At 42.0% G+C, this 17,765-nt stretch overlaps 1 protein-coding gene, 4 non-coding genes and 1 pseudogene across 7 annotated transcripts; all 6 read left to right on the forward strand.

Moving 5' to 3' along the window:
• The first annotated feature begins 9,707 nt into the window (after positions 1–9,707).
• On the forward strand, positions 9,708–12,408 carry LOC140688967 (large ribosomal subunit protein uL22-like; annotated as a pseudogene). Its single transcript, XR_012063809.1, has 6 exons — positions 9,708–9,984; positions 10,066–10,106; positions 10,602–10,736; positions 10,973–11,071; positions 11,403–11,595; positions 12,276–12,408. The product of XR_012063809.1 is annotated as a large ribosomal subunit protein uL22-like (transcript).
• On the forward strand, positions 9,784–9,849 carry LOC140689064 (small nucleolar RNA SNORD58). Its single transcript, XR_012063956.1, has one exon. It is a non-coding gene; the product is annotated as a small nucleolar RNA SNORD58 (small nucleolar RNA).
• LOC140689065 (small nucleolar RNA SNORD58) lies at positions 10,172–10,236 on the forward strand. The gene has a single exon (XR_012063957.1). It is a non-coding gene; the product is annotated as a small nucleolar RNA SNORD58 (small nucleolar RNA).
• Positions 10,816–10,882, forward strand: LOC140689066 (small nucleolar RNA SNORD58). The gene has a single exon (XR_012063958.1). It is a non-coding gene; the product is annotated as a small nucleolar RNA SNORD58 (small nucleolar RNA).
• LOC140689063 (small nucleolar RNA SNORD58) lies at positions 11,645–11,708 on the forward strand. Its single transcript, XR_012063955.1, has one exon. It is a non-coding gene; the product is annotated as a small nucleolar RNA SNORD58 (small nucleolar RNA).
• A 957-nt stretch (positions 12,409–13,365) lies between the features above and the next one.
• Positions 13,366–17,234, forward strand: LOC140688968 (UPF0729 protein C18orf32 homolog). 2 transcript variants are annotated; one of them, XM_072948948.1, is made up of 3 exons: positions 13,366–13,495; positions 16,093–16,280; positions 16,901–17,234. In XM_072948948.1, the coding sequence occupies exons 2-3, from the start codon at positions 16,116–16,118 to the stop codon at positions 16,964–16,966; spliced, it is 231 nt and encodes a 76-aa protein (XP_072805049.1). In that variant the 5' UTR covers positions 13,366–13,495; positions 16,093–16,115; the 3' UTR covers positions 16,967–17,234. The 2 variants fall into 2 exon arrangements, with proteins under 2 accessions (XP_072805049.1, XP_072805050.1); XM_072948949.1 differs by lacking the exon at positions 13,366–13,495 and adding an exon at positions 13,592–13,775.
• The last annotated feature ends 531 nt before the right edge of the window (positions 17,235–17,765 follow it).

Raw genomic sequence — 17,765 nt, forward strand, 5'->3', positions numbered from 1 at the left:
CAGACTCGAAGACGGCCCTATGATACCCACCCCTGGTCTCAGGACCTTGGGTAATCTCCTCCTCTGAGTATGGGCAAGACTTGTGACAAGCTTCCAACCCACAGAATACATCAAAGGTGACAGGACATCACTGCCATGATTATGTTACATAAGATTCTAATATCCATCTTGCTACCAGACCCTATCCTTCTTGGCTTTGATGAAGTCAGCAACCATGTTGGTGAGGCCCACATGGCAAGGGCCTGAGGGCAGCCTCTGGGCAACAACTGAGTAGGAACTGATCATGGCCTCTCAGCCAGAGGGGAGATGAGGCCCTCAGTCTGACAGCCAGCAAAGACTTGAATCTTGCCAACAACTGTGCAAACTTGGAAGCAGATTCTTTCCCAGTCAAGCCTTCGGATGAGAGCCCAACTCTTGATTGCAATCTTGCAGAGAATCCAACCTTGCCTGGACTCCTGACACACAGAAACTCTAAGATAACACACATGTGTTGTTTTAAGCCACCAGGTTTGTGGTGGTATTATCACACAGCATGAGAAAACTAATATCCTGAGACAATATAAGCAAAATTCTCAGGCAATGCTTGGCAAATGATGAGTCAGTGTCCAATCACTGGTAGATTTCTTTTCTCATTTTATGGCTCCTCATATGACATTTCACCAGCACCAACACCTCCATCCATTGGTCTGCCCTCCTCAGAGCTTTTCTGGTTTGTCACTAAGCTTCAAAACCTATTTGTGACCGAGAATCCTTCATGTTAAGGAATTGCCTTTCCAGATCACTATCAAAACGCACCTGTGTCACTTAGCTGGGATGGGCCCTTCAGGAAAACAGTATTATCTTCACATGCGTGAGCCACCACCCTGGAAAACAAACACAGGGCTCCGGGGGAAGGTGCACAGGTTCGTTTTTGAGGGGTGAAGGGGGTTTGGAGGAGGGAGCAGTACCTGAGAAGGCCAGATCTGGAAATGGCCCTGACTTGGAGGGCTTTAGAGAGGAATGGCATCTAAACAGGTGGCAGGAAGCAGAGGACTAAAGAAAGGGGGGCCAAATTAGCCCAGGGGACCTGTTTGAGGAAGCAGCATCAGGATCTTAACATCCCAAGCTCCAGCACCTGGAGGCCCGGCAGTGGTGACTGAGATCCTCGTCTCTAGGAATCACAGCTCCCGCTCTGTGCTCAGCCCAGTGAGACCACAGCTGTATTACTACATGTATCCCAGCGTGTTTCACTTAATTAGGTCTGAGCCACAGAGCCTCAGTGGCAGGGACCACATCTTTTTCTATCTTTGTATCTTCCTCATCTAGCACATAACTCACAGGTCATAAGTGCTCATTCAATTTCAGTGAACTGAACTAACTGGTGAAGAAATCTCAGTGACCAGTCTTTAGAGAACTTTGCTGGGAAAAGGGGGCAAAAAGGGACAGAAACAAGGAGTTGAGAGAAGATAAGGAAGAGTGGGAGGTGTCTGAAGGCAGAGCCAGAGCCCCAGGAATGCTGAGAGCTGGAGCCCTTGGAAGGAGCCGGGTAAGGAGAGGTGGAGGAGCTCTGAAGCGAGGAGGCAGGCTTAGCGTCTCCTGGAGGACACATGGAGTCAGAAACTAAGCCTTCCTCCAGGAACGAGAGAGCGAGCATCTGGGGACTTGGGAAAGACCAGGAGCGCTGACTAGGTGCGACGACAAGGGCTCCCATGGTTTCCAGGACAGGAGCACCATCTGGGTACAGTTAACTGGTATTTGTCAGTACCACGTCTCAATCTTTTTTATTCCAATAAAGTGTGACCACTAGAGAAATCACCCCTAAAGATAAGTGGGAATGAAAGGGCATCTGGCAGCCAGGGACCAACAGTGGAGAATCCTTTCCCCTAAAGACATAAATAAAAACCTTTCCATTTTTGCACTTGATTGTATTTGCATTAAGAAACTCGAGAAGACTCGAGAAGCAATAAAAATGATGGCTACTCGTGGGTTGAGGAAAGGGAGGATGAGAGAGATGTGGAAAGGGATACAAGTCAGACTTTTTACTGGCTGCCTTTTTATATTGTTTTGATTTTTGAACCAGATGAATGTATTCCCTGGTTTTGTTTTCCATTTAAGTGATAAATGTAAAGACAAAACTTTAAATTTTTGTCTAGAGAATTTCAAATGGACAAAAAGAAAAGAAGTCCCTTCAGAAACAAAGAGAGGGGAGCAAAAGTTGCACCCTTTATCTAGTTGCCTTACAGAGTCAGGAAGGTCCCAAGGCACAAGATGTTAGGCCAATATATATATATATTTTATTTTATATATATTTTAGTTAGAGCAGTTGGGTAAGTTAGGGATCACTTGCACAGAAAGAGACAGAAGAATGCCCCTTCGTCTGCATAATGACAGGGTTGTGCTAGAAGACTTCATCAGGCCCTTCCACCTCTCATGCTTCCCTGGCCTTTGAATGACTATCTTACTTGGTTTGGTGTCACAGGTAGGGTACTGCTTCCACCCCACTAACCCTTTGTGAGGCTGCAGCTGCATCATTCCTGAGGCTACATGAGTCTCCCCTCTTCCCCGTTATGCCCCATTCATATTCTCACCTTTCAAAGCCTCGAAAAGTCAGCCCAGTTTGGAGGAAACACATAGTTCATTACACTCAAAGTCGTATTTTCAAGTCAAGGCAAACAGAACTTTTTCTAGACACTCCCTTTGCCCACAGAAATGTTACGGGAAAAAGCTTTACCCAGTGCTGAACTGGTGCCATCTAGTGGCCCTTGGTGTTACTGCTTAACAGGAACATGTCCTTTAAGAGAAGTTTTGGTGAACAGTATTGGGGTTTCTTTCCAAGCTAGCCCTTGGCAAAATTGTGACAAAAGCAAATTTCCCCATAGTTCCAGCTTCCCCTTTCTGGAATTCTGCCCCATGACAGCTGGGTGTAACGATAGGAAAGAGCAAATGTTGGAGTTAGGACAACCTAGCTCTATGTCAAATGCATGCAGTGTTGCCTGTTAGCTGCAAGATCAGGGCAAGTTACCGAACTCCCCTGAGCCTCAGGTCCACCCTCTGTGAAGTGTTGGGGGGTACAATCTTCCTCTCAAAGTCGTTGTGTAACAAAGTGTACGTAGCGCTCAACATACAGTAGATATACCCTAAATATAAGTTCCATTCTCAAATACATCATTGTTTTAAGTCAGAGTGAAAAGATAAATATTGAGCTCCAGTCTCCGGAAGTATTCAGAGGGTGGATGATTTTCTGCTTGGATGCCAGCAGTAAATAATTCCATGCAGAGAGTTCATCAGAAGAGGCTTTAAGGAACTCAAGAGATATGGGCAAATATAACAGAACTAACAAGAGACACTGAGGCACCTAGAGAGCAGCAACCACAGAAAGATGCTTCCGTGCCTGCGACTGACTGAATTAGGAGGTACTGAAAGGAAGCCCAGAGAGATCTGAGCTTGGGAGGACAGGCAATCTGGCAGGGGCTGTAGTCTTGAAGAGATGCAGCCACTCAGAACCCAGTGCCAAGGCAGCAAGGGAGCTAGGAAGAAACAGCCCAGCCTTTCTCCTTGACCTTCCAGCTCCTTCTCATGCTCACCATGGGCCACACCCAAAGGGAGGTCTGGGTGGCAGTGGGTAGTCTCAGCCTTACAAGGCACAGACGTCAGAGAATGGATCTGGAAGAGGGTAGTCAGTGCAGGATGTCACAGAGGAAATCCCTGCTTTGGGAAAAGAATCAGATTAAGTGATGTCCAAGAATAAACCCTAAGGAGAAGGAGGGAGAAAGTAGGAATGAGCCAGTATTACTGAATATTTACATTGTGCTGTTCATTGCATCTTTTAACTTTCTCTTATAACATTCCTAGCAACCCAGCACAATTGGTTTATCTTTTTTTTTTTTAAACAAACGAAGGAGCAAAGCTCAGCAAAACCAAAGAGACCCAACTGGGGAAGTAGTGGAATTCCATCCCAGTTACCAGATGTCAGTATCCCGCTACACAACCCTGGCCCCCAGTGCTAGCTCTGGGAGGTTGGGGAAAGACAGACCGGGAGGCAGGAAGGAGATGGCAGCAGTGCACCTGCCTGAGAGGCAAAGAAAAGGACTCTACCTCTGGTGTAAGGAATTACATTTTTCTTATTGTCATGTAAAGAATTCCCCTTTCCTGGTAAAGAAGGCCAATTTCTAAGGAAGACTCAAAGAGCACTGTATGGGAAGCTCAGACTGAGGAGAGCCAAGGAAATCCCTGTTAAAGGATTAAGACTTCCCTCCCCTGGCTCTCCTGGAGACCCAGGAGCCAACTGTCTCAAAAGTATTATAGGAATGGACAGAGGAGGTGGATGATAAAAGCAGAAGATTGAATATTCAGTCATCAGAAAACCCCCAAAGATATTCTTTTCCAAGGACGTGGTCAGACTAATTCATATTGGCCAACTGATTGAACAAACCAGGCAGACAAACCTTTTCCTAAGAGATTTATATCCTCAATGGAAAACAGTTGTTTGGACAAATTGCCAAACTCTTGCAGGGACAACTTGATATCTGTGTTTGTCAGGTCAGCAAGGAGAATGGCTTTGACTCTGAAAGGCTAAGGTTTTGTTGTTCCCTGCTGCTCCCTGGAGATCTATAGTGCAAATGAACCCCCGTGGTCGCCATCAAAGGGAAGCCAAAAGAAGAAGGTCCCAGGGGAGCCCAAAGGCGTTTGCTGTTCTGTTCCTACCTTCTTTGCCCTTGCCAAACTTGTCTTACCTCCTCTGCTACAGCTTTTCTGGTATTTTCCAGAATTTAATCTGACATTGCTGGCTTCACCAATCCACCTAGTGCCTCAGAGCCAGAATAATCCTCCTCACATTGCTTTTATTACATTGATCTTGATGAATGCAGGTAGCCATGGGCTGAGGAAGTGGGACTGTGGACCAGGTAAAAGCTGGAGGGAAGCACCATAGCCAATCAAGAGACGGAGGGCCCCGAGGCAGGGTGGGGAAGTCAGGATAGCCATGGTGAGCCGAGGTTGGAAACGTGGAGGTCACCGGCAAACAGGGAGGCAGGAATGTGCAGAACTGGCAGACAGGATGCTGGGAAAGAATGCAGGCATTGACAGTAAACCTAGGTTCAAACCCTTGCTCTGTCCCTTCTGAACCTTGGTTCTCTTGTCTGTAAAATGAAACAATAATATCTACTGTAGGGGACACTGGGATGTGCTTCCCAGATCCCTCTTCAGGAACAAAGGACTTACTCTCCCTCCATTAAGAATGTTGTCATTCCCCAGCTGTCAGTCCTCTTTAAGGACTGGCTGAAGAACCCTGCTTCACCCAAGGTCACACCCGCTTCCCGGGCAGCCCACCTCCAGTGACTGATCAATGGGCTTATAAAGGCCCAGCCCCCTTACCCCCTCAACTTGGAACAACTCTAAGGAGCATCCAGCCCCAGGGTTCCCCTGGGTGGGGGCAGGGTACAGGCTGAAGCCTTCATTGGGGACTGCATCCCAGCCTGACTAGGCCTCCTGATCAGTCCTGCTACCTGACCTACCTTTCCACAGCGCTTGTTCACCTGTGTCTCAGACTTTGCTTCCAGGGGAAGCCCAACCTGACTACCCCCTCCTCCTGTCATGAGACTCTATGAACTAGCAAATGTGGAGCATCCAGCCACAATGCCTGTGTAATAAGCGCCAGACCCTTCCCCTTCTCCAAGTTGAGCTCAGCTGACCCAGCATGTGGTCAGCGCAACCCTTAAAGGTTATTGTCGGATTTATTCAATCCGTATTGGCATGTGGTCCCTTCCATGCCACCAAACGTTCATTACACCATAGAAAGCAGTCACCAAAATTACTTAAGATCTGCACAACTCTTCTGGGTGTGAATCCTGCGTTGTTTTATGGCATCACTTGCATTCTTTATAAAATCTTTGCTTCTTTATATAATCTGTCTGTATATGGCTAGTAGATTACCCCTTAGAATTTACTGTACATGGACCCTGAATGGCCCACCTAGTACATGTAATGGCTTCTTAGTTGAATGGATTAGTGATTCAGCGACAAAGAAAGAAAGAAATTGCATGAAATCTGTTGTTTGAGCCAGTCTGTGGTACTTTGTCATGGCAGCCCTAGCAAACTAATGAACATACTGTTACTTAAAAATATCAAAAATTCATATAAATAAAGAATAACACTGAATAATATATATGCATAACAGAGAGAGAGACACACACGCAGCATATGTGTACAACTCCATGAATTTCCACAAGCTGGACAAACTTGCAGGCTAAGGAACTGTGAAACCAGCATCCTGATGAAGAAACAGAACATTATCAGCATCTGGAAGCCACCTTGTACCTCCTTCCAGTCATCCTGCTCCCCTCCGAGGGCAACCACCATCCTGACTTCTTATAGAAAAGATTAGTTTTTGTCTTTAGCATAAATGAAATCATATAAATATGGTCACAGTCTTTAATGTGTGACTGCTTTTACCCAAATCTACGTTTGTGAACCCATAAGTGATTTTAGTGATTACAGTGTTGTTCACCGTTATGACTCAGAAGAGTATTTTCTGTATCCTAAAACAAGGTCTTCCACCTAAGAGAGGGTGCCAACACTACTGCTGGAAATGTATCCAAAAATATCGATAACTTTGCAACCGAATTTAGATGTGATGAAATGTTAGAAAAAGGTTTTTGAAAGAAAGAAATTCATGATCTGCCATGCTGTTAATTTAAGAAATCCTTCTCTGAAACACAGTTAATAATTTTTAGTTTAACAAATACTTAATAGCACTTTCTGGGTACCAGGCACCATTCTAAGTGCTCTGTAAGTATTAACTCACTTAATTCTCATAATACCCCTACTGTCGTCATTGTCTTCACTTTACAGACGAGAGAAGATAAGATAAGGAAACTGAGACACAGGTCACTTAAGTAATTTCTCCAGGTCAGGGCAAGTGAAAGGCAGTCCTAGAAGAGGAGAGAGGAGATGAGATTTGAAACTAGGAAGTCTGACTCCACTGTCTATGCTCTCAAGCATTACGCTATGAAATCTTAAGAGAGAATGCTGAAAAAAATGTGTAGACTGTTATGACAGTTGCATATTTAGGTGTATTGGGAATACATTCCCTCTTATTTCATGTTCATTGCTTTGGGAAATTAGTCTTGCATTATGAGATGCCTTAAGAAATTAATCTGTTGCAAAAAATTCTACCACCTTCTACTGCCAGATTCTCTTCATAGAGGCTCTACTTCCATTCCTGCCATTCATAGTAAATCCCTATCCAGATTTTACTACTATTCAATTGGGAGACCCGACAACCCCTCCAAGTGTCTGACTCTGGAACCCACATAAGTAGGTGGGTGTTTGCTGAGATCTCCAAAATCCCTCTTCTGGTTTACGAGAATGTGAACAGTAAGGACACCTGCCTCACAGGGTCTGCGAGAAAACCCTCAAAGTTTTAAAACTTAACATGAAATGCTTAAAACTGTGCCTGTTTGTTTGTTTGTTTTAATTCTAAAATTGGGGGAGTTTTATTGCATATAAAGGATACCTCAATAAAGCTGATTTCTAAAAATCTAAATCAGTATTTTTGGCAGTTATTAGGGAACCAGCTCATTTTTCTGAATGTCAATAAGTTTGAGCCTGCCGTTCCTGTGTGAAATAGGGAAAGTACTTTTTTATACAAATCCAATTTAAAAATGCTAATGGAATGATAAAATTAGGTGGGGGGAAATCACTGCTTTTCAACATCTAATGAAATCATGCATCTAGGCAATGAATTTCAACAGCTGCTAAAGCCATTAGGTAAAAAGTCCTTCAGTGGTTTTCCATGACAATTAAAACAAATTCCAAGTGCCAAGTCAGGGCCTAGATACCCTAACCAGCCCTAGTGATCTGGCCCCTGACTACCTCCAGGTTCTCTGAGAGGATTAGGGTATCCTGCTGTTCCTCAAATGGCCTTATTCTGCTCCAAACAGTGATATTCTTAGGGTGTGGAGGTATAGCTCAGTGGTAGAGCACTTGCTTAGTATGCCCAAGGTCTTGGGTTCAATCTCCAATACCTCCATTAAAAAAAAGTATGGTGTCCTCTGACGTTGGCAGGGAAGTGCTCACCTCACTTTAGCAATTTCACTGTATTCTAATTGGCTGTTCATCTCCTTGTCCCCTTTTTATCTCTACTCTCATTCTAAGACTGTGGATTCCTTGACATGTGAGACTTTCCCAGTACTTGTTATACTATAGCATCTAGCATCATGGTGGGCGTATAAGTGTTCAATGAATATTCACTGAATGGATGAATGAACAAATAAATTGATTGCTAAGGATTACTCCTATTTGTAGTTAACTATTGTTTTAGCAATTAAGATTTCTGCACAATAAATATCATAAAATTAAAACAAAGACTCTGTTAAAACAACAGATTGAAGTAAATATATAAATATATATGTATAAATATAATACAATTTAGAGAGTTCATTTAAAATTTTCACTAGTTCACTAAGGCTATAAAAGGAAGACCTAAAGCTAAGTGCTAATACAATCAGTGATTGTAAGGGAATAACCAGATGGATGACCTGAATGAGGAAGAAAATGCCCTTTGGTATTTTTGTTCTCAAGGAACAGACATCCTTTCCCAGATGAAGATCTATCAGTTGCAGTGAGGAACAAGACCCCACTCTTGAACCAGACACTTCAGTTAGTACAGCCTTCATACTGTTGCTGTACAATTGATTGAGTGATATTCCCATCCTGAGAATTTTCTGATTACCATAATTACATTTCGTCCTTCGAATCTTTTTATTGTCCATTTACTAACCACTTTCACATAATCACATAATGAAACCTAACGAAAGTTGACAAATGAATGCCTCATCTATACCTAACGATACGTGGTCCTGTTCTAGAACTACAAACCAGTTTTCAATTGATTGATATTTAAAATTCGTAACTTTTTCTGTATACAAAAAAAGAGGAGAATTTTGAGACAGTACCTAAGGAGGCAATTCGTTTTCAGATCTTCTCAAACAAACTCCATACTCCCTTTTCCCTCCGCCCTCCTCCTCTCTTCAAATCTCGTTCCTTCGGCAGGGAATCTCGCGAGATATCGAGATCTCATGAATTCTCCCATGAACCACCGCTCTTCCTTTTCCGGTAGGCGGCCTGAGGTGAGTAGGTCTTCGGCTTCTTTCTCCGACGTTTGACTCCTCCGGTAATCGCTGCCATCCTAGACTTGGGGGCGCCGATTTCGAGACCCTCGGGAGGAGGATGCTGGCGGCTACTGATTACTCGCTGGTGGCGATGGCCCTCTGTGCCGGGCGACGTGTCGGATTCCCCAGCCCGGAGCCCCGGCGCCGTCAGGCCTTGGCAGCAGGCAGAGGGGCCCGATGGGCAGGAATGCGGGTGGCGGGGTTGTACTGGCAGTCTGTGATCGGTGCCGACTCCGGAGGTCATGTGTTTCGTGGTGAGTGGAGGCCGCGTATGCAGCGCGTTTGTAGCCGCATCCAGAGAAAGTTTGAGGGGTATATGGTCAGGTCCGGTCGAGGCTTTACTCTTTTAAGTTTTTTCAACTTCAACGGCGTTTAACGCAAGTAATAACCTTAAAGTGTGGGAAGAGCGGATTATTTGTGAAGCTGTGAGCAAAGGAGGTTTCTATAGAGGGGGAGCACGTAGGGGACTGTAGTTGGCTTGAGTTGCCAGTGCGTCCAGATGTGAATTGAAACAGACTGTGTTTTCTTCCAGAAGGCAAGAGGGCCGACGAGGTCCGTTTCACTAGTCTGATGTCAGCACTGCTGTAGTCACTGGTAGTTACAAAAGGGAAGAAAACTGGACAGAGAAGGATGGCTGCGATGATGTTGTTTCTTAGGACACCTTTGGATTAATCATGAAAACAATTACTCTCTGAGCAGCCGCGGGGGTAGTACTTAATACTTGTATAAACTATATGCCGTTGTAAACATAGATTAACAGAATGGTTCTTGCTCCCTTTCAGGTGACCTCTAAAAATGGTTCGCTATTCACTTGACCCAGAAAACCCCACAAAATGTAAGTGAACAAGAAACATTCCTTATTTTGGAGCAAGACAATAAGATACTCAATGTTAACCAAAACTTGTTTATTTTCTAGCATGCAAATCAAGAGGTTCAAATCTTCGTGTTCACTTTAAGGTATGTGGATCATAGTTATGCTCTAAAAGAGTTCCGCGAGTTCTTAACCATCCTAAAAAAGGTAGTTGCGATGATGTGTTTCTTAGGACGCCTTTGGATTTACCGTGAAAATAAATCAATTCTGAGCAGCCACCTTTTGGTGGGTAATCAACAGTATATAATGAGCACTTTGATTTAGGATTTGTGGAATTGGGTGAAACTACCTGAGAACCTAGTATACAGACCAAGATCTGGGACATGTAATTGTTTGCAAGATGATGGAGAGCATGTTAATAGTGAATAAATGGTTTTTGGAATCATTTTTCTCCACCTTCAAACCAAGCGTCCTTGGCTCTTAATCACAGATTTTTTTTTCCTCATTGTTTTACCTCACTTCCAAAGAAAGGTTTTAGCTGTTGCTAAATGTTCATATTTTGAAAATCTGATAATGTTTACTTTTTAAATTGAGGTTTCTGAAAATACAGTTAACTCACAGCTTATGTTATTTATACTTAGAACACTCGTGAAACTGCCCAGGCCATTAAGGGTATGCATATCCGAAAAGCCACCAAGTATTTGAAGGACGTCACTTTACAGAAGCAATGTGTGCCGTTTCGTCGTTACAATGGTGGAGTTGGTAGGTGTGCCCAGGTGAGAATTCATAGTTGTCGTTTCAAAAGACAAACTGAGGGAAAGTGGATGGAATAAGAATCTGCCTTTAATCGGGATCTTGCTCCTGTGATGGCAGTTTTGGACACCTTTGTATTAACCATGAAAAAAAACATGTTCTGAGCAACCTTAATGTTAAAATAAGTCATCTTGATTATAACATTGATTTAAATCGGGAAATAACTAATAGCGTCTCTTTTTTTTTTTCATTTTCTTAGGCAAAACAGTGGGGCTGGACACAGGGTCGATGGCCCAAAAAGAGTGCTGAGTTTTTACTGCACATGCTCAAAAATGCAGAAAGTAATGCAGAACTTAAGGTACCCAAACCATAAACATCTTTATACATGCAATTTCATTATTCATTTAAAGTTGCTGTTGTCTCGATTTATTTAATGCTACCCATCCTGTAACTCCATTCCTCAGCGACCTTTATGGAGTGCCCTTATAAACAAGGTACATTTCGCACTGAGTTTTGGCAGTTACTTAGATTTAAAGGACACTATCCTACGTGTTTAAAAAACTGCTTGAACAAATAGTTTTAAAAGGTTGCCTTTCAAAATGATTGCATTAAGGCAGGGACTTTAACGGCAGTTTGTGGATTTAAAATAAAGGTATTACCTGGTTTTGTTTCCCCTCCCCTCTTCCCAGGGCTTAGATGTGGATTCACTGGTCATTGAGCACATCCAGGTGAACAAAGCTCCCAAGATGCGGCGCAGGACTTAACAGAGCTCATGGTCGGATCAACCCTTACATGAGCTCTCCCTGCCACATTGAGATGATCCTTACTGAAAAAGAGCAGATTGTTCCTAAACCAGAAGAGGAGGTTGCACAGAAGAAAAAGGTAAATTACTTAGTCTTTGCTGTTTCCTTTGGTGTATTAGAATTAGTGGTTGCTGTGATGACTGACTTAGGACACCTTTGGAATAACCGTGAAAGGAAACTGTTCTGAGCAACCAACTACCTCTTGTAGTCATTTTATTTTGGCTTTCATGGGTCTCCTTTGTTTTGTGACTAATAATGAATAGTAACTTTGTATTTACAGTTTATTAGAACTACATGAATATCTGATGTTCTACCTCACTTACTCTTTACCTGCATTTGAAGTGTCCATAGTCACTTTGAATGCCACATATCCAAAGGGCCCCTTCCCTGCCTCCCCCCAATCTAATAAGCTTGTTTTCAGTTAATGATTACATTTAGTTCTTTAAGTCCGGAACCTGAGGGTGATAATTCACACCTAATGGATTTGACTTCTGTTGATTTTTATCATTAAATATCCTCCATCCTTGCTGTCGCTTAGTCTTAACCATCTCGGCTCCCTGCGTGCAGTTTTGACTCTCCTGCTTACTATAATTTCCTCCCAGCTGCCCATCTCATCTCCCCTTGTCTCTACGCCAAAGGACTCTTAACCTTTATGTTGAAATTTTCAGTTGCTCTTTCGTTGAGATACGACCTCCTTTAAGATGTAGTATGGGTTTCTCCTGGAATCTTAAGCCCTTTTATTTTTTTTCTTTTCCACAGATATCCCAGAAGAAACTGAAGAAACAAAAACTTATGGCCCGGGAATAAATTCAGCAAAAAATAAATGCAAATAAAAGTAAAAGCAGAGTCTTGGTTGTCTTAATTAGTAAATATATTTTAAATGTCATCACAAGATTGATCATATGAGTTTTCTTCTTATTAGAATTAGATTATTCTGTTGCTCTGAACCACTAATTTTGGTTCATAGCATGCTGTTTTGCATCTCAGTGAATTTGTGCATAAAATGGAATATTAGAACATGGGGAAATTTCTGAAACTTTAACACCGACGTTATTGAGATTAAACGCACTGTTAAGTGGCATTTAGTATATTTGGTTCCACATCCATCAGCGCAATGAATTTTAGTTATTTTCAACATCCCAAAGAGGAACCTTGGTAGTGGTTGGCTGTCACTACCCCCTACCCACAATCCAGCCATAGGCAACCAATTTTCTGACTGTACATTTGCCTATTCTGAGCATTTCATAAAAATGAAGTATTAGTATGTGGCCCTTAGTCACTGGCTTTGACTTAGAATAATTTTTTTAGGGTTTATGTTGCAGCATGTACCTGTGTTTCACTGTGGAAGTGTGGAATACCGGTCCTGTTGTTTAGCTATTACAAAGTTTGTGTGGCATGTGTTTTCATTTGAGTGTATACCAAGAGTGGCCCTGCTGGATTAGCTATTAAAACATTTGACGGATTTCCAGGCGTTTCTAAAGCAGCGATATTTACAGTCTGACTAGTAGTGTATGAGGGTTCCAACTCCGCCTTCTCGACTGTTGTTTATGCTAGCGGGTGCGAAGTGTTGCTTTTTGTAAGAGAATACCGCTTAAAGTTGACTTCACTGTTAGTATTACTGTAGTAGAATGGTTAGCTTAGCCAAAACTGCACTGGAGAACAGCAGGTAGAGTAGGCCTTCCCGAAGGTGGTGAGCCACTGGCACAGGCGTTATCCTCTCCTGGGTCAGCACCCCGGGTCCTGTCCCGGCAACCGGGCGCCGGGGAAGGCCTGGCCCGCAGGTTTTAAGCCAGCGGCTTCCGCGCCGGCCCGGAAGCCGCCCCCAGTCCCAGCCTGGGCGTCACGGTTACGTCCGGCGCGTCCTCGGGCTGACGCAGGCGCACCTTTGTCGGCCCTTGTGCCCATTGGCGCGGCTGCGGCACGTCCCTCCGCGTTCCTCACTCTAGAAGCGCGGACATTTCCGCTGGTGGTGGTCGCGGGTGAGCGGGGCCCCGGGGGCCGAGGCTGTGGCTGGGGCTTCGGGGCGGACGGGGGCTCGGCGCTATGGAGACGCGCTAAGCAGCCTGCGGGGTGCGCGGTTCTCCAGCGCTCTGGCCTCGCGGCCCGCCGGCCGTCACAGTCCACCGCTGCCCGCACCCGCGGAGCCCCTGCCCCTGCCCCTGCCCTCCTCGCCGTTTTCCTCCCCTGCGTCCGCGTCCACCCCTCTTCTGCGTCCGATCCGTCTCTCCTTTCCTCAGGATCCGCTCTCTGGCCTGAATTGTCGGTATCACTTCTCTGTTATTGTCACCACCATTTGCCCTTGTTCTATCTTTTCAGCCCTTGTCTTTGACTCAGCCTGTCCCGCTCTCTTCTGTCTCCAGTAAATAATACGCCGGACTGGGTTGCTTAAGGAGGTGGCATTTCCCCCGCTACCCCTGCCCAAGTTTTGATGGAGCCTCCGCCTTTTCCTATTCCATTGTAGTGGACTAAGGCAGATGAAAGAAATTTCTCTCCTCCAGCAGTTTCAATCCATTTTTCTTGCTCTATTGTAATATCCGAGAATTGGCTTGGAGAGAATTTAAAAAATCGTGATTTTTTTTTTAATCAATATGTCATAGCCGCCTTCTAGACCTTTCTAAGCCATAATTTGACAAAAGTAATTAGTGATATTTTTTCTTGAGAATTCACTTAAAACACAATTTCAAGTAGCTAAAAACTTAAATCTTTACAATGGAGGGATTGACAGTCTTAATAGTCTAGTGCTCGGTGGTATTGCCTGTTGTATTGAAGGATTTGGTTGGTTTTGAAAGTTTGGTAGAAAGTGGAATGATGATGATCATGGTTTTGGAAGGGAAAAGGCAAGAGCATTGAGCTAGGAAACCAGTTTTAGGAATTCTGGTCTTAGCCAGCTCTAACTACTGGTTGCCTTTGTGTGGGCTTTGAACAGTTTATTACTTTTGGATCCTTGATGATTAGAAATTAATCCTTGGGTTTTTGGGGTTTTTTCCCTTTTAGTAACAACATTTAACATTAACGTATGCACTGTTCTGAGCTTTGTATTCCTATGAATTTATCTAGTCCACACTACATCCCTCTGAGATAGGTACTATTTATTATTGTCTTCACATTAGACATGAGAGCACTACAGCAAAGACTGGTTAAATGATTTGCCCAAGAACACTATGTTGAAAATAGTGAAAGCAGGTCTCAAGTTCAGGCAGCTGCTTGAGTATTAGGCTGTGGTACTCATAAGACCTGAACCAGGCCACCTTTTAAGTCTCTTCTGATCAGATTCTACATGTCCAATAGCCAAGAATAATAATTCTTTGAAAAAGACCCTCCCCCTTCTCCTGCCAGTTTGGCTTATTGTAATCAGAAAATACGTTCTTTAAAATTTTGAAACAAAATGCTTTGATAAATTCTTACACTGTTTTATTAAATTTGACTAGAGGACTGTTTTTAAAGAATCCAGTTATGAATTCTTTATAAAATAGCTGGTCATTCCTTGATGTACGTTTATATTTGTTTACAGGTCTTGTAATTCATTTCAAAGCCACATTCAGATTGGATTATTTATACCACTCTTCACTTGTAAATAATTTTGAATTGCTTTAGTGTAACAGTGCTTATTCATTTGTCAGCAAATACTACTTAATTTACAGTGTTTTGAAAATAAGAAAATTTAACATTCTTAATTTTTAGCCTTATGCACTGTTCTGAAGCTTCTGAGTTTTTAAGGCCTCTGCTAAGGGATTAAAAATTCTTGTCAATTTAAGAGGTCCATGGTTTGATAGTATATTATGGAAGTAATATTTGTTCTTTTTCAAGAAATTGCTGATTTTGAGAAATTCGAAGACAGTTTCTAATCATCAAGGAAATTTAGGTGTTAATGTTTGGAAATGGACAATTTACTTATACAAATAACAATACTAAATTAAAATTTTTTATTACTCAGTATACCTTAATTGCTATTAAAAAAGGAAAAGCAAATATATCAAGGGAGAGTTGTTGCCTGGGAGAGGCAAGCCAGTTTGCAGCCTAGAGGTCTTCCAAAGTGGTATCTCATTGAGTTCCATTCAACAAAATTTTCCCTTGGCATTGTAAGTTGTGTAACGAATATTGTCAGTCCCTGAAGGTGGTTGGGCTTTGCAAGTTAAGTCACACTAAACTGGAGTATGTGAAAATTACCAAGTTCCTTAATGTTTTTGTGCCCTCTTTTATTTATCTGTAAATGGAAATGCCAGGGTACTCAACCTCACTGGGTGTTTTAAATGAGTTGATATGTGTTAAGAGCTTGACTGCCTAGCACCCAGCAAATGTTGGTGCTATTCCTTCATATTATCATATTTATGATTGGGGAGCAGTGACTGGAGAGGTTTGGAGGCAGGCACCTCACTATTATTTTCCGGTAGACCACTTATTATTCCTTTACCTTGCAGATAGCAGCATTTTGATTTAATAGACTTGATTTAAGCTAATACTTGTAGTATGATTTAAGTTTTTCCTTCAGTGTAGAAAGTCATTTCAAATATCTTAATCTAGGTGAATTCCTTCAGTCATTTGATCTAATTTGTTTTTTCTTCACGTTTATTGGCAGTCCAAGAGCTCAAGCCTGGGACAATGGTGTGCATTCCCTGCATTGTCATTCCAGTTTTGCCCTGGGTCTACAAAAAATTTCTGGAGCCATATATATACCCGCTGATTTCCCCTTTTGTTAGTTGTATATGGCCTAGGAAAGCTGTACGAGAATCCAACGATAAAAGTAAAGGCAAAGTAGACTATAAGGTAAGAACGTTAAAATGCCTTGAATGAGCGGGGGGTTGCAGGGGCTGGGGTACAGGGTAAAATACTTGGCTTTTGGGAATGCAAGTTCTTCAGACAAAACCTTCATTAATGTGTCTACATTTCCTTCTTTTTTAAAATAGAGATTTGGGGTTTTTTATTTAAACAGTTAACATTTGTTTAAACTAAGGTTTTAAACTAGACCTCTGATTTATGAGTTTGCTCTTTGCTTTATAGCCAAGATAATAACCAGTATTTCCTGGCTGGTAAGAGTAATGCTAAATAGTTAATAGAAGACAAGAGATGATACTAAAATAAGCCAGTTTCACTGATTGATAACTTTAATGAGATACTTAATTGGTAGGATCATAGAGTATTTTTTTTAAACAATAAGTTATTTTTTTTAATGAATAGGCAATTTAGTTGTCTTTTAGCAATGGTGCTTGTCAAATTCAACTTTGGTTTTGTTCAGCTGCACAAATTTAGCCATCCTGCATGTTTCTGGAAGTTCTATCATTCTGGACTTCGTTGTCTGTTTTTAAAGAGAATATCTCTTATAGTGTCTGTCTTTTAAATATTATTATATTATTACAACTAATATCTAAAATGATTTTTCATTTCAGGGTGCAGACATAAATGGGTTACCAACAAGAGGACCAACAGAAATCTCTGAGAAAAAGAAAGGCTAAAGTGATTGTCCTAAAGGATCTCATTGTTTTAAAAATGGACCTGATGATATGAAGCACCTTCCTTGTAATTGTCTCCGATCTTTTTCTCAGACCAGAATTCAGGGTAGATAATTTAGATATTTACCTGACACTACTCTGGTATTTGTATTTGAAATGTAGTTAGTTATATTTAATTATCTCATTCCTGAGTTCCTTTTTCATTAAAGTAGCTTTCATTGCTTTTATTGCAGTTATTAAAATATGAATAAATAGAACGTTTGTGCCCGTAGACATTGTTACTTAATCAATGCCTAAAAATCCTTGGGCCTCTACCTTTTATTCAAGTTCTTCAAATTTGAGGAGTACAATTTTACTGTGAAACAGTGCAGTGAGACTGTGCTATGAAATGAAAGGTAGTTTTTGGAGATAATGAAACATAAAGATGTAATTACTGTCCAAGTCAGTGGAGCAGCTTATCTGAGAGAGTAGTAATTACTGTTTATTGCTCTGAGGAAGACAGAAAAGACAGGGAACTAGGGGAAACTTCTCTGAAAAATGGAACATCTTTTACATAAATGTTTAGTGTATATTATAAAATTCTAATCCTTGTCACATTCCTTTCCTCCTGCAAATGTATTAAACATTCAGTTTAGCTTGTGGTTCTTTTTCCTTTTAATATTTAAATGTTTAAAAGGAAGGGTTTTCTTGTTTTTTGTTTTTTGTTTTTACCACATCAGAAAGCAGTATTATAATGGTGTGATGGCACTCAGGTAGTTATGGGACAACAATATTTTCTTTTTTTTTTAAAGAGTAGATTATA

Source organism: Vicugna pacos, chromosome 24 (assembly GCF_048564905.1).
Source record: "Vicugna pacos chromosome 24, VicPac4, whole genome shotgun sequence".
NCBI lineage: Eukaryota > Metazoa > Chordata > Mammalia > Artiodactyla > Camelidae > Vicugna > Vicugna pacos.